The sequence below is a fragment of the Pseudoliparis swirei genome, chromosome 14 (assembly GCF_029220125.1).
Source record: "Pseudoliparis swirei isolate HS2019 ecotype Mariana Trench chromosome 14, NWPU_hadal_v1, whole genome shotgun sequence".
Classification (NCBI taxonomy): Eukaryota; Metazoa; Chordata; class Actinopteri; order Perciformes; family Liparidae; genus Pseudoliparis; species Pseudoliparis swirei.
The window spans coordinates 9,925,779-9,939,879 of record NC_079401.1 but is presented as its reverse complement, the minus strand read 5'-3'; the positions used below and the strand labels follow the sequence as shown (position 1 = coordinate 9,939,879).

The following is a 14,101-nucleotide window of genomic DNA, read 5'->3' as shown; positions in this document are numbered from 1 at the left end:
AACTAGCAAAGCTGAAGTAAATAAAATCCCACATTTTGGTTCTGAAGGAGAAGCCCACCTACTTTTAAACATATTGGAGGACTCTGATAACAACATGTTTTTGGGTTTGCTCAAATATCACAATGCCAACATTTCCAAGAAGTTGGTGTAAGCAATAAAAGTGGCAGCTGTGCTCAGGCGGTCCAACAAGTACGGCACCGGTAACACATTTTTAAGTAATGTGGCAAAAGCGGCTCCTTCTGTTCATTTGTCCATATTTTGATGTGATAAACATCATGTTAGAGCGTCGACTCGTCGAACACAACAGAATGGCAGCGGTGTGGGATTCACTGGCCCCTGATGAGGATGAGGCATGCGGTCGTCTTTACGTTAATCCAAATATGCACGCCTGCACTTAAACTGGAATATTAGTGGAATATTCTTTTATTATTTGCCAACAGCTTATGAGGAATATTATCTTTTTTGGAATGAGGGCAAAAAACTGGCTATTTTTTGTATGTAAATGTGTCACTTGACGGGTCGGAGCTACCTGGTTAGCATCAGTAACACCGTACATAGACGTCTTTGTATTATTAGAGTTATTACAATTTTGTATATGTCAGCTAAAATTCTGAATCTCCAACATTGCAACTTATTAATACACTCCGCTGCTGAACAGGACTCAATGACGATACCAGAAATTACAAGAGATACAGCAGGATTATGACTGGGATTGATGAGGTCATTACAAACAGTATTGAGTATATGCAATAATTAACTGCTTGAAAAAAAAGCCCACATATTCTGGCTGCAGACGTGTGGTTCACGTTCTGCCGCTCTGCAAAAATTAGACAAGATTGTGATTTCCTGGAGAAGCTGAGTCATTGTTTTAATGCTCCACTTTGATTAGCTCAGTTGTTTCAGAGCGATGAGAGCAGTGTGTGTGTCTGTGTATTACTTACATCTGTATTTATCCTCCAGGTGAGCCTTGCAGAGTGAGATGATTCCAGTTTTGAATGACAGAGTTCGGATCTTTCCGGTGCGGCCACTAACAACCCAAAAAAAGAAAGAAAAGAAAACAACATGTTAAATATCCCTGAATATAATAAAACTCTCTGTGTGTGTGTGTGCGGCGCGCTACACATACGTGTCGTAGACGTTGAGCAGCCAGTTGAGGCACATGTCCACGCACAGCGGGACGTTGACCAGGTGCGAGTGGCTCTGCTCCAGCCGCTGGTACAAGCTGGTCAGACAGGTGGCCAGCAGGGGGATGTCGAGCAGGACAGCTGAATGTCGGCAGTGAGCGGACAGTAGAGTAGGTAGTGGCGTAGTGTGTGGACGGTAAAGTGCTGCGGAGAGAGGAGTAGTGACAGTGAGTGGCGGACGGTGTGGTGGACAGGGGATGAGAGGACAGCTGCTCGTTCTGCTTCAGGGACAGTAGAGTGAGTGGACAGTAGAGTGAGCGGACAGTAGAGGTGCAGAGTCCACAGTGAGTGAGCGGACAGTAGAGTGAGTAGACAGTTGAGTGAGCGGACAGTAGAGTGAGTAGACAGTTGAGTGAGTGGACAGTAAAGTGAGCGGACAGTAGAGTAGTGGACAGTAGAGTGAGTGGACAGTAGAGTGAGTGGACAGTAGAGTGAGCGAACAGTAGAGTGAGCAGACAGTAGAGTGAGTGGACAGTAGAGTGAGGGGACAGTAGATTGAGCAGACAGTAGAGTTAGTAAGTGAGTGAGTGGACAGTAGAGTGAGCGGACAGTAGAGTGAGCGGACAGTAGAGTGAGTGGACAGTAGAGTGAGTGGACAGTAGAGTGAGCGGACAGTAGAGTGAGTGGACAGTAGAGTGAGTGGACAGTAGAGTGAGCGGACAGTAGAGTGAGCGGACAGTAGAGTAAGTGAGTGGACAGTAGAGTGAGCGGACAGTAGAGTGAGTGGACAGTAGAGTGAGTGGACAGTAGAGTGAGTGGACAGTAGAGTGAGTGGACAGTAGAGTGAGTGGACAGTAGAGTGAGCGGACAGTAGAGTGAGTGGACAGTAGAGTGAGTGGACAGTAGAGTGAGCGGACAGTAGAGTGAGTGAGTGGACAGTAGAGTGAGCGGACAGTAGAGTGAGTGGACAGTAGAGTGAGCGGACAGTAGAGTGAGCGGACAGTAGAGTGAGTGGACAGTAGAGTGAGCGGACAGTAGAGTGAGTGGACAGTAGAGTGAGTGGACAGTAGAGTGAGTGGACAGTAGAGTGAGTGGACAGTGAGTGGACAGTAGAGTGAGCGGACAGTAGAGTGAGTGGACAGTAGAGTGAGTGGACAGTAGAGTGAGTGGACAGTAGAGTGAGCGGACAGTAGAGTGAGTGAGTGGACAGTAGAGTGAGTGGACAGTAGAGTGAGTGGACAGTAGAGTGAGTGAGTGGACAGTAGAGTGAGTGAGTGAGTGGACAGTAGAGTGAGTGAGTGGACAGTAGAGTGAGCGGACAGTAGAGTGAGTGGACAGTAGAGTGAGCGGACAGTAGAGTGAGTGGACAGTAGAGTGAGTGGACAGTAGAGTGAGTGGACAGTAGAGTGAGTGGACAGTAGAGTGAGTGGACAGTAGAGTGAGCGGACAGTAGAGTGAGTGGACAGTAGAGTGAGCGGACAGTAGAGTGAGTGGACAGTAGAGTGAGTGGACAGTAGAGTGAGCGGACAGTAGAGTGAGCGGACAGTAGAGTAAGTGAGTGGACAGTAGAGTGAGCGGACAGTAGAGTGAGTGGACAGTAGAGTGAGCGGACAGTAGAGTGAGCGGACAGTAGAGTGAGTGGACAGTAGAGTGAGTGGACAGTAGAGTGAGCGGACAGTAGAGTGAGTGAGTGAGTGGACAGTAGAGTGAGCGGACAGTAGAGTAAGTGAGTGGACAGTAGAGTAAGTGAGTGGACAGTAGAGTGAGCGGACAGTAGAGTGGACAGTAGAGTGAGTGGACAGTAGAGTGAGCGGACAGTAGAGTGAGCGGACAGTAGAGTGAGCGGACAGTAGAGTGAGCGGACAGTAGAGTGAGCGGACAGTAGAGTGAGCGGACAGTAGAGTGAGCGGACAGTAGAGTGAGCGGACAGTAGAGTGAGCAGACAGTAGAGTGAGCGGACAGTAGAGTGAGTGGACAGTAGAGTGAGCGGACAGTAGAGTGAGTGAGTGGACAGTAGAGTGAGCGGACAGTAGAGTGAGTGGACAGTAGAGTGAGTGGACAGTAGAGTGAGCGGACAGTAGAGTGAGCGGACAGTAGAGTGAGCGGACAGTAGAGTGAGCGGACAGTAGAGTGAGTGGACAGTAGAGTGAGCGGACAGTAGAGTGAGCGGACAGTAGAGTGAGTGGACAGTAGAGTGAGCGGACAGTAGAGTAAGTGGACAGTAGAGTGAGCGGACAGTAGAGTGAGTGGACAGTAGAGTGAGTGGACAGTAGAGTGAGCGGACAGTAGAGTGAGTGGACAGTAGAGTGAGCGGACAGTAGAGTGAGCGGACAGTAGAGTGAGTGGACAGTAGAGTGAGCCGACTCCAGGGATCAATGAAGCATCGCATTATTCATCTTTAACGTTCAAGACGTCCACTAAAGGACGGCGCAGAGCAGAGGCCAGCGATCAATGAGTCAATTGAAGGAAAAACAAGACCGCTCAATGTGTATCGTGGTTGAATTGATTGAAACAAAAAAAATTATATTAGGCATTATGTATTTTGCCGAGCCGTGTACTTACATTATCCTCATTATAACTCAGTACAAAATTAATAAGTAATTTAAATCAAGGTAGTGATAGATTTCATTTAGATCCACTTTGTGTCATGATTAATTTTATTCCGTCTTTCAATCAGGGGGTTGGCGGTTCAATCCCCGCCCTAGTCCATGTGTCCTTGAGCAAGACTCTTAACCGCTGACACACTCCCTGTAGCTGCGTCTACTCTACAGTGTATGAATGTAACATGATTAAGTCGCTTTTGATAAAAGCTAAAGGAACATTTTTATTAAAAAGTAACACTTGAAAGATACACTGACAACTCAGATGTCATCTTGGTGCCTGTCAAGGTTGTTTCCACTTGAAGCTGCATTAACGGCTATTTTAGCATAATAAACTGTAAATATAACACCCAAAAAGTGTTATACAAGTCAATTTCCACATCCAGCAGTTAGGGAGTAACATTAGAATTATTTGGAGGTGTTTATGTCAAACTCATGCATGTAGTTCAATCACAATTGTCTGTGAAGAAAATAAACAGCTAATTCTACAAAAAGTTGATGTATTTGTATTTTGACCACTGTGTGTGGGGGGGGGGCGGATAAATAGAAGAAACAGAAAGACAAGCCCACTGAGTCCCGCTGGGAATAATGGAAGAAAGAGTAAACACACTTCTTTTGCCAGGGTTAATCTTGAAACCTGTTCATTTCTATCTTTAGAAAGCATCCTGAAAATAAATAGTGCTTCTGTGCAATATAGCTCGATATATACATCGCACACATAGCAGCTCGTAGGTGGCTCACACTCATCAGCTCCACCAGCGGGAGCCAAGGATGAGTAAACACACACACACAGTCAGAGCAGAGTGGAGAAAAGGAGGAGGAGAAAAAAAAGCATACACTAAGGAATAAGTGTAGAGGAGATGATGGAGAAGAAGAAGATCGCAGCGGCATATGAGGTGAATAAAGAACAACAACATGTAAATAGAGAAAAAGAAAGAACAAAAGGAGGCGTGTAGGAGGGCTGCAACACAATGAGACGAGCACTCGATGATGAGAGGAGTGATGTGACCCTGTTCAGAAAAGGTATATATACACACTATATATATATATTAGGGCTGTCAGCGTTAACGCGTTAATCTATGCGATTAATTTGGCCGCGTTAACGCACTAAAATATTTTAACGCAATTAACGCAACTTTGTTTACTTCCGGTGTTCGTTGAAGTTTTTACACTCAAACCGAGTGTCAAGCCGCGGCAGTACGGTTTGACACTGTTTCCGTTTTTAAAACAATTATTTCTCCGCGAAAATAAGGATCAGAAATCAGTTTAAACTCGTGGATGAATCAGTCGGGTTTCCTCCTGCTTCTTCCTCCCGTCTCCCCCTCTGATACACAGAGGAACGGAGGGGCGACGTGTCGGGTGACGCGGCACGGAAAGAACTCGTCACACGAAACCTTCACCGTGATTGGTCAATCCGTTTGTCTGTCATCATTTTGGGAAAAAAACAACCAATGAACACTCAGTAAATCACAAAGGACCTCCCACCTCACAGGTGAAACTCTATAGCAGCCTGTCAGTCAGAGAGCAGAGAACACGGCACCAGGACAACTGAGCCTCATTGAATAGAGCTGAGATTGTTCTGGAATGTTTGATGTATAACACGTGGGGGTGTGTCACATGCAAAAGCCTTTTAAAGGTGAATTTTTTTGTTGTTGTAAAATGTATAAAATGAGCCCAGCCTCCAGAGGGTTAACATGACATATGTTAATGTCAGTCAGTCACCAAGGCCACTGGTTCTGCTGCTGTTCAGTGTTAAAGATGACAGGACCAATGTGTCTCAATATACTTCTTTTTTTTACTAATCTGATGTTTCACTGAAGAAACAATTTATCATCCACAATATTAAATACCTCGCTGGCACTTTATAGGTAGGAGCCTCTTTGAAAACAGAGCTCTGTGTGAAGTTTGGTCTTTAAAAAGAATGAACTTTTAACTTTTAACTTTTAATTGCGATTAATCGCGATTAATGAATTTCAAAATGTGCGATTAATTAGTTAATTTTTTTTAATCGATTGACAGCCCTAATATATATATATATACGGCGGGTACTCACAGCAGAGAGCCTTCTGCAGGCGCCGGAGCTTCATGGCCGTTCGGTAGGCCGAGAACCGAACATTGTTCAGGTCGGCTAAAGAAAGGGAAACCAAGAGTGAAGGAGATTGGTGGAGTCAACGGTAGCCAACGGTTACAGAAATTCTTCATCCCCTCTGATTGTTGACCGCGTGTGTGATAGGGGGCACCTTACCCAGAGACTGGTAGAGCTCGGCCATCTTGGGATGATCCCAGCATGTCGTCTGGGTCTGGTGGCTGGAAGGGCACCATGAAAAAAGAGACAGCGTGGTCAGAACAGTCTCTACATTAGTTATGGATTCACACATGTACTGTATGATTTATATACACGAGTCATTATTATCAATATATGTAAATGTGAACAAAAACCCACATTTAAAGAAATAAGATTCATAAAATGTGTTTCTGATGCACACGCACAAACATATTTATTGTTTAAGACACATCCACAAATATGTGTAGTTGAGTATTAATAGTTGAGTATTTGAAATTGTCATGTGTCAACTTCCCCGACATTGCCTCGATTAATCATCTATTATTATTTATTTTTTAAACTATTTTTAACCAATCTCATTGAGCGTGGCCAAACGGTGTGATAGGGGTCCCTAAGACAAAAATACATTTAATTGAATATTAAATTATTTATTTTTTAAATAGCTAGAGAAATTACCAATCATAAGATAAGAAATACAACACTGATAAACAAGTCGAGTGGCTGGAGGCTAAAGTGTTGCCCACATGTACTAACATCCAAAAAGCTGATGAAAAATAAAGTCCTTTTGGGTCATAAATAAATCTCAGACGATGATGAATTAGATCTCCCAATAACAACAACAAAAACACACACACTACTACGACATTAACCCTGTCGTTTGTGTTTCTCCCCTCCATCTTCTAATCTTAGAGAATAACATCAGATAACTCACTGCATCACACCGGTGTGACAGAGGAAGAAGAAGAAGAGAGAAAAGAGGCAGAGGGAGAAAGAGATGGAGATGGATGCTGTGTCATTCTTCCCTCATACATTCTGTCCTCGTGACTGCTGCCCACAGGAGACTGTGTGTGTGTGTGTGTGTGTGTGTGTGTGTGTGTGTGTGTGTGTGTGTGTGTGTGTGTGTGATTTAAGCCTTCCAAACTGAAAAGAGGGACGTGTATTTCCTCAAAAGAATATGGACGATAACGATGATATTTAAAGAACGTGTGCTTCTTGTTGGGGGTCTTGAACCCCTCTCCATTATTCCAGCTCCTCGTCAACCCTGCATCATGTTCATCTGCTCGTGGGTCAGAACTAATTAACCGGGTTACCTTTCCTCTGTGACCTGTCGCACTTCTGACGACAACTTGGATGTTCAACAATGAGGACGTCAGGAGAAAAACAGGCCCAAAGAATTCAAAAGATGACGCCTGCACACAATGCATTTGTCTTTATCTGAACATAGCTGGATTAAATAAACCCAAATCTTCTCTTAATGTGTAGCGTTTTCTACGTGGGGACATCACCTCGCCTCAGATGAGCTGTCGTAAATTCTTTGAACATTAATCTGGACTCCTTATTAAGAAATGTACTCCACTGCGGTCATTTCAAGTGTTGCAAGTCACAGTCTACTTCCCTCTCTATCAAAGTTGTATCACTTCATAATTTGATCCCATTACAAATTGTCATAATTAGTGTATTCGTACATTACGGCCCAAACTTTGTTTTTCCGAATTCACGGCACGATCTTTGTCCACCAAAATCTAATCGAGGTTATCCTCTAGGATGTACAAACATACGGACAACCCCAAAACAAACCGTTTGCAAAAACCAGATCATGTAAAGAATATTAAATTCTGGGAAGTCATGATTATTTACACGGAGCAGAGAGGACAAGTGAGGTTGTGAAAAATTATATACAGCATTGCATTACAATATTGGTAACACTTGGAAATATTTTGTACATATAGATTCCATTAAAAAAAGAATTGTAATAATATGACTATTTAGCAGTAGTCTACAGATACAAAGTGGTTTCTTCAACATTATATTTCTTAGGGGCAGTTTTGCCATTTGACCGTGTGTATTTCCGATGCTAAAGTGAGGCCTTAGTAGTGAGGGATTAATGAGCGAATAGGCAACAGGTGAGACGGGTATGAGGACCAGCTGAAGGGAATGAGACTAACGAGGTGGGCGTGGTCAGAGGCAGGTGAGTGAACAAGCGAAGGGAGTTGGATTGACGAGGTGGGAGTGACTGAACATCGAGTGACGAGGGTGTGGAGCTAAACTGTGACATAATATACAGCACAAAATAAATGTTTGAGTTCTCTGTATTCGAGTCATGATTTTTATGTTTCCATAGAGTTGAAAGCCGTACATATTGCAGTAAAAAAAAAAATGAAACTGCTCAGGAATAGTTTTTTGTGTATTTAAAAATCCTTTCTTTACCAATCTTTGCTTCCATCCATGTCACACTATTATCATGTCTTCGTCATAAATTGTTAAGTACGGGCATAGATGTTGTTTAATAAGTTGATGAGGTCATTAAAACTCTACATTAAATATATTGCAGCAAAAACTAATTATGTTACTGTATAGCAAAGAGCATATTTCCCTGGCCATCAATTCCACGAAGCTGATGTGGTAAAAATTATTGTACTAACATGATAGCAAAATCTGGACACCTAATTCCAGCTGCATTAATAAGAAAGAGTATCCCTTCTAGCAAAAAATAAATGAAATGTTCTTTGCCACAATAAATATGTGTCAGAGAGTAAATGTGATGGTAATGTGTCAGCTGCCTGTTTAAATAAAGCTAATGGAAGCCACACGGCTTACTAGCAAGGCAATTAGTTTTTTTTGTTCGGGGCATATTCAATATTTGAAAAGTCCAGGAGACGGAGAACAATGGCATCTTAAGAAATGCTTTCTAGTGCCTTCCACTTGACATGTCAGATGGTTCATAAAAAGACATTTGGCTCCCTGCAATCCAGGAAACGAGAGTGGCTTCTTATTTTAGAATGTGTCAATCAGAGGCGCCTGTGACGCTGTCGTCATTAAGTAAAATAAAGGACAGTTAAAGGCCTATTCAGTGCCAGCTAGAATGAAATATTAGCGCCCTTTTGCGACCGACTTGATGGTGAAAATTAGACAACAGCTGTAGGCGGAGAAAAGCATTTTTGTCCATTCCCGTTTCTTCAGCACAGGTGTGGGTCAAGGAGGGAAACAATAAAATATTCAAGGCAAACAGCAAAAATAAACGAGCTAGTGTAGTTTAAAAATACAGCTGTGCTTCGCGTTCCTTCACAGACAAAAGCCCACATAATTATGACCTTTGGCATGTTTTTACACAACTTGCAACCCTATCGCGGCTTGTTAGAAGAACGCTTGTCGAGTTGGTCACACTGCAGTTCACCTTTGTCTCAGAAGCAGCCAAATAATAATTAATATGCTGTTTTTGCCTTTGTGTTTTTATCTCTCCTGCCTCCCTCCCACTCCAGATAATGAGGAGAGGGGTCCCATGGTGAAGCGCTACTTAAAAATCCTCTAAACTGAGAGTCTTTGCAAACAGTGGGTCAGTCACTCGGGGGTTCGTTGTTGGCTAGTTGCTATGAGCCAGAGAATCAAATAATCAGAGGCGCTGAGCCGTGGGCTTCTAACTACTGTAGTTCAGCACCCTGAACCAGTTGAGAACATATAATAAGACTTATTGAGCAAGATCAGCTGCTCAGGAACAAACAACAGTAACAAAAGGAGCATGTGAAGTGATCAATCCCTGATTCTGGGGCGGTCAAATTGAGCCCAGTGTCTTGCTGGACAGAAAACATCTTCAAAATCCTTGAATTACAAATTTACAGAATCTTTTGGAGTGGCACAAAAGATCAAATTAGAAAGTTAGGTCATAAGTGAGATTTTCTTCAACTAAATAAATCAACATTTTCATACCATTTTAGCTGACTTGGAAATTCAGCCTTACTCGGCCAGAGCAGCTGCTACCACAACCTGAGCAGCTGGGAGCCAACACCGACTGGTAATGCAATTGCTAAAATTGACCTCCATTGCGAAGAGAAATGGAATCATTCTAAATTAGTGAATACCAGCCTGGGTCGTTTTTATTGGATGCTGTCGCCAATGACAAATTAGAGAGAGCGAGCAGTGTGTGTGTTACTATGCATGAAGGTTTTCCTCCTCAGACAGAGGTGGGGATCTTCTCCAGGATCCTGAAGATAAACCGGAAAAAAATGACTAACAGGGCAATTTGGGGGGGATTCTGTCAATGTAATTTGCTAAATCAACTGTCTGCTTCGAAAGAAGGTCTGAGACAGAGGGAAGTTATTGTGGAAGATTTTACTAGGAACATGTTCTCGATTGTTTTTGTCGCCCAGCCATGGAGACAAAAAGTGCATTCCCCAAAATAAATCAATGAAGTTGTGGTGTATTTCAAAATTGCATTAACCACAAATTCTCCGCCCCTATGTCTGCCACACCGGGAAAAACGTATCAAGGCACTTGACAAACACACATTGTTCCGATATGTCGACAACATTCAGTTCTGCAGTCTTCCCACCAGATGTCCCATGGGGATTGACCCGCCAAAAAAAACACACACACAAAAGAGCAATCACACATCACTTTTGGCCTGAAGGACCCAAGCATCTCTAGTTTTTAATCGTTGTTATGCTCTTTGAAAAAAACGGACACTATCTCCATAGAAAATGTATCACGGCCCCAGGAAAAGGCAAAGTGTTGATAATACATCGTAAACTGTCAAAAGATATATATTTTTACGCTGCACACTGGGCGGCTCCTGCGGAGCAGTCACGGATTCGCTGCCTTGCTCGAGGGCCATATGATTGAAGCTGACTAGAGAGGGGAGAAAGAGCATTCAACATTTACATCCCTCCCAACACAAACTGGGATGAAAAAGCAGAAATAATATCACTTAAAACTAACTTAGAGGAAACTGACAAAAAACACAAGAAACTAGCTATGAATAAGGATTAAAGAAGTGTTGCCCAAACGTGATGAGGAAAAAGTCTAAATCTGATCACTTCATTTCCTTCAGCTATTATTTCATCCAGAACATATAAGGCTGTACAGCATCAATGTAAGTTGTATTGAACAGACAATTACACACACTTTCATCACACGCCCACACTCCCTAACCCTGAACACACAATGCTACATATTACAGTTAACAGGCAGCTGTAAGCTTTTCTTGGCGGTGACAGATAGGCGTTATTAATAATGAATCTGCACAGAGACATGAGTGTCACTTCTCGCTGCAGTCAATTATGGCTCTGGGATGAATGATTAAAAGGTGGTTTATGGGCTATGGAGACGCCTTGCTCTGCCTATCATTGACTGAGCCCCGAGAAAATGTTTCCTGCAAAGCAGGTTTCTGAATAAGCTGAAACAATGGCCTTCGGGATGTAAAAAGTGGGTAAAAAGGCATAAAAGCAGTATTCATCAGCTGGATATTAGAGGAAGCTGTTTGTGAATGAGGAGCAGACAAAACCTGAAGGATCACACACAGTTCAAATGTAATACTAATAATATCAGTGCACTTATGCATCTTGAAATATGAAGGACATTTTTAAAAGGATAATTTTGGTGTCACTCTATGTTTTAGTTATTGGAAACAAAGCCAATAAAAAGCATTTTGAGCCCCAACCCCATTTAGTTACTACTGAAGATGTAAATCTGTAATAACAGCTCACAGATACATATTTACATTTTGTTGGATACATGAGAGAAAGAAATGTCAGTAATTTCCTAAAATAGCCAACAAAAATACTACTCATACACCAGCAAACAGTGCATTTTATGGGGACTATTTTCAGCAGTTATCCCTATTTGGTGGCAGTCATAGCAAACAGATTTAGTCATTTAATCAATTGGTCTGTTTAATGTTTAAGAAGATGTCCATGTACTATATTCACAAATCAGAAAAAAAGCCAGAAAACTCTTACTGTAAAAATCCAAAAACCTTTTCATCCTAAAAGTTTTTAATATTGAATATAAAAAATAAAATCACATACAACTAAGAAGAGGAGGCGTTGAGGTGTCGTTTTCAAATAAACGAGGTAGCTGAATTTTTTGAAAGAGTATACAGATCAGACACGAATAACCAATGAAAGCAGATAAATATTTACATCATAAGAAGAATCACTGGTAAATATAGGTGTAAATATTCCTAATGTTCAAGTCATTTATTATTATTATAAGTTTCATATTAATTAGGGATGCACCGATCTGATCGGCGCCGATCCATATCGGCCGATATTCCCATTATCGGTTTTGATCGGCGTTCTCAAAACGGCCGATCAAAACGGCCGATCAGATGACGTAACATCTGCGAGAACTATCAGACGTTTCAATCGCAGCGCACCGCAACGGAGACGATGCGCCCGGCGAGGGGATCCTCACGCACCGAGCGGCGTCCCCGTCCCACGAGTTGAATCACTGGGTCAACTCAGCCGACTCTCACATGTCTGCCCCTATAGACTGATGTTCACGGTAAACGCATTCGATCGGGAGCGCGCGAGGGTTTTGATAAAGTTAGCGGAAGGATTTAAGTGGCAACATCCGGTTTTGCAAAGTTAGCGGAAAGAACCACGTGAAACAACATCCGTTTTTCAAAATAAGATGTCGACAAATCATACACTAACATATAAAAGTAAACAATTAACTGATTTTGTATCTTTATAGATCGTTTCTGAGATTTAGCTTAAATTATGCCAACATTAAAACATTTTTACTGTACCAAGGAAGAGTTTATAAAAATAGGTCAGACTTTTGTATGTTAAAAAAAGTCCTGTAAATAGATTTCCCCAAGAGTTCCAGGAAATGAATAATGCAGATGTGTTCCATACATATCTGAAATCCTCTACAATAGCAATCAAACAATTTTAATGTATCAATTAGGACATTTTTCAAAGTAAAAGTCCTAAATGTTTAAAGAAATCGGTAATTTCTTTAATGTTTGAGTTGCTTTATATATGTAGTTCCTCATAGTCCTAGGCAATAATGCTACACAATAAATAGAATGCTTCAATCAACACCGTGATCGGTGATCGGTATTATCGGATCGGCAGATACTGATTTCAGTGATCGGTGTTATCGGTGATCGGCAGATACTGATTTCAGTGATCGGTGATCGGTGATCGGCACCAAAAACCTGATCGGTGCATCTCTAATATTAATAACTGATTCTGCACAAAAGCCACTTTCACATATCGTATGGCATCAACTTTCCTTGCAGTAATCCAGTTGATCCAGAATGCTGCAGCTCGTATTCTCACTAAAACTAAGAAAAGAGATCACATCACTCCTGCACTAGCTGCTCTGCACTGGCTCCCCGTAAAATCAAGAATCACTTTTAAAATTCTTCTCTTAACGTACAAAGCCTTGATTGGTGATGCACCATCATATCTTAAGGAGCTTGTAGTACCATATTGCCCCACTAGAGAGCTGCGCTCACTAAATGCGGGACTACTTGGAGTTCCTAGTCTTAAAAAGTAGAATGGGAGCCAGAGCCTTGAGTTATCAAGCTCCTCTTTTATGGAACCAGCTTCCAATTTCAGTCCGGGAGGCAGACACAGTCACCTCGTTTAAGAGTAGACTTAAGACCTTCCTCTTTGACAGAGCTTATAGTTAGGGCTGAATCAGGTTCACCTGGTCCAGCCCCTTGATATGCTGCTATAGGCTTATAGCTGCCGGGGGACGTTTAGGATGCACTGAGTACCTATCTCCTCTTTTTTCTCTCCTTAAGGATGAATTTTGATCTCTCAATCACACGTTACTAACTCTGCTTTCTCCCCGGAGTCCTTTTGACTTCACGTCTCATGGGGTCATCGGACCCTATGAGACGGCATAGATCCTATCTGCCTGATGGATCATCGAGGTCTGGGTCGTGGAATTCCTGCTCATGACTACGCCACTGCCCTGTTGAGACTCCGCCCACTGTTGAGACTCCGCCCACTCCTCCCCACCGCCATCTGCCTGATGGATCGTGGAGGTCTCCATCGTGGAATATGCCTCCTATGAACTATTCATACACTCTGTCATATTCATTGAATGTATTTTAACTCTAAATCTGTCCTTCTGTACACATGACATCTATTGTTCTGTCCATCCTGGAGAGGGATCCTCCTCTGTTCTCTCCTGAAGGTTTCTTCCCTTTTTTCCCCCTGAAGGGTTATTTGGGAGTTTTTCCTGATCCGATGCGAGGTTTTGGGACAGGGATGTCTATTTGTACAGATTGTAAAGCACTCCGAGACAAATTAGTAATTTGTGAAATTGGGCTATACAAATAAACTGAATTGAATTGA

General features: G+C 42.5%; 1 protein-coding gene across 1 annotated transcript in view; it reads right to left on the bottom strand.

Moving 5' to 3' along the window:
- LOC130204709 (dystrophin-like) overlaps nucleotides 1-14,101 on the bottom strand; it is a 320,570-nt gene that overhangs the window by 29,297 nt on the left and 277,172 nt on the right. The window contains 5 exon segments of the mRNA XM_056431663.1: nucleotides 942-1,027; nucleotides 1,127-1,306; nucleotides 4,054-4,059; nucleotides 5,774-5,852; nucleotides 5,970-6,031. Of these exon segments, the coding sequence (XP_056287638.1) occupies nucleotides 942-1,027; nucleotides 1,127-1,306; nucleotides 4,054-4,059; nucleotides 5,774-5,852; nucleotides 5,970-6,031 (413 nt within the window).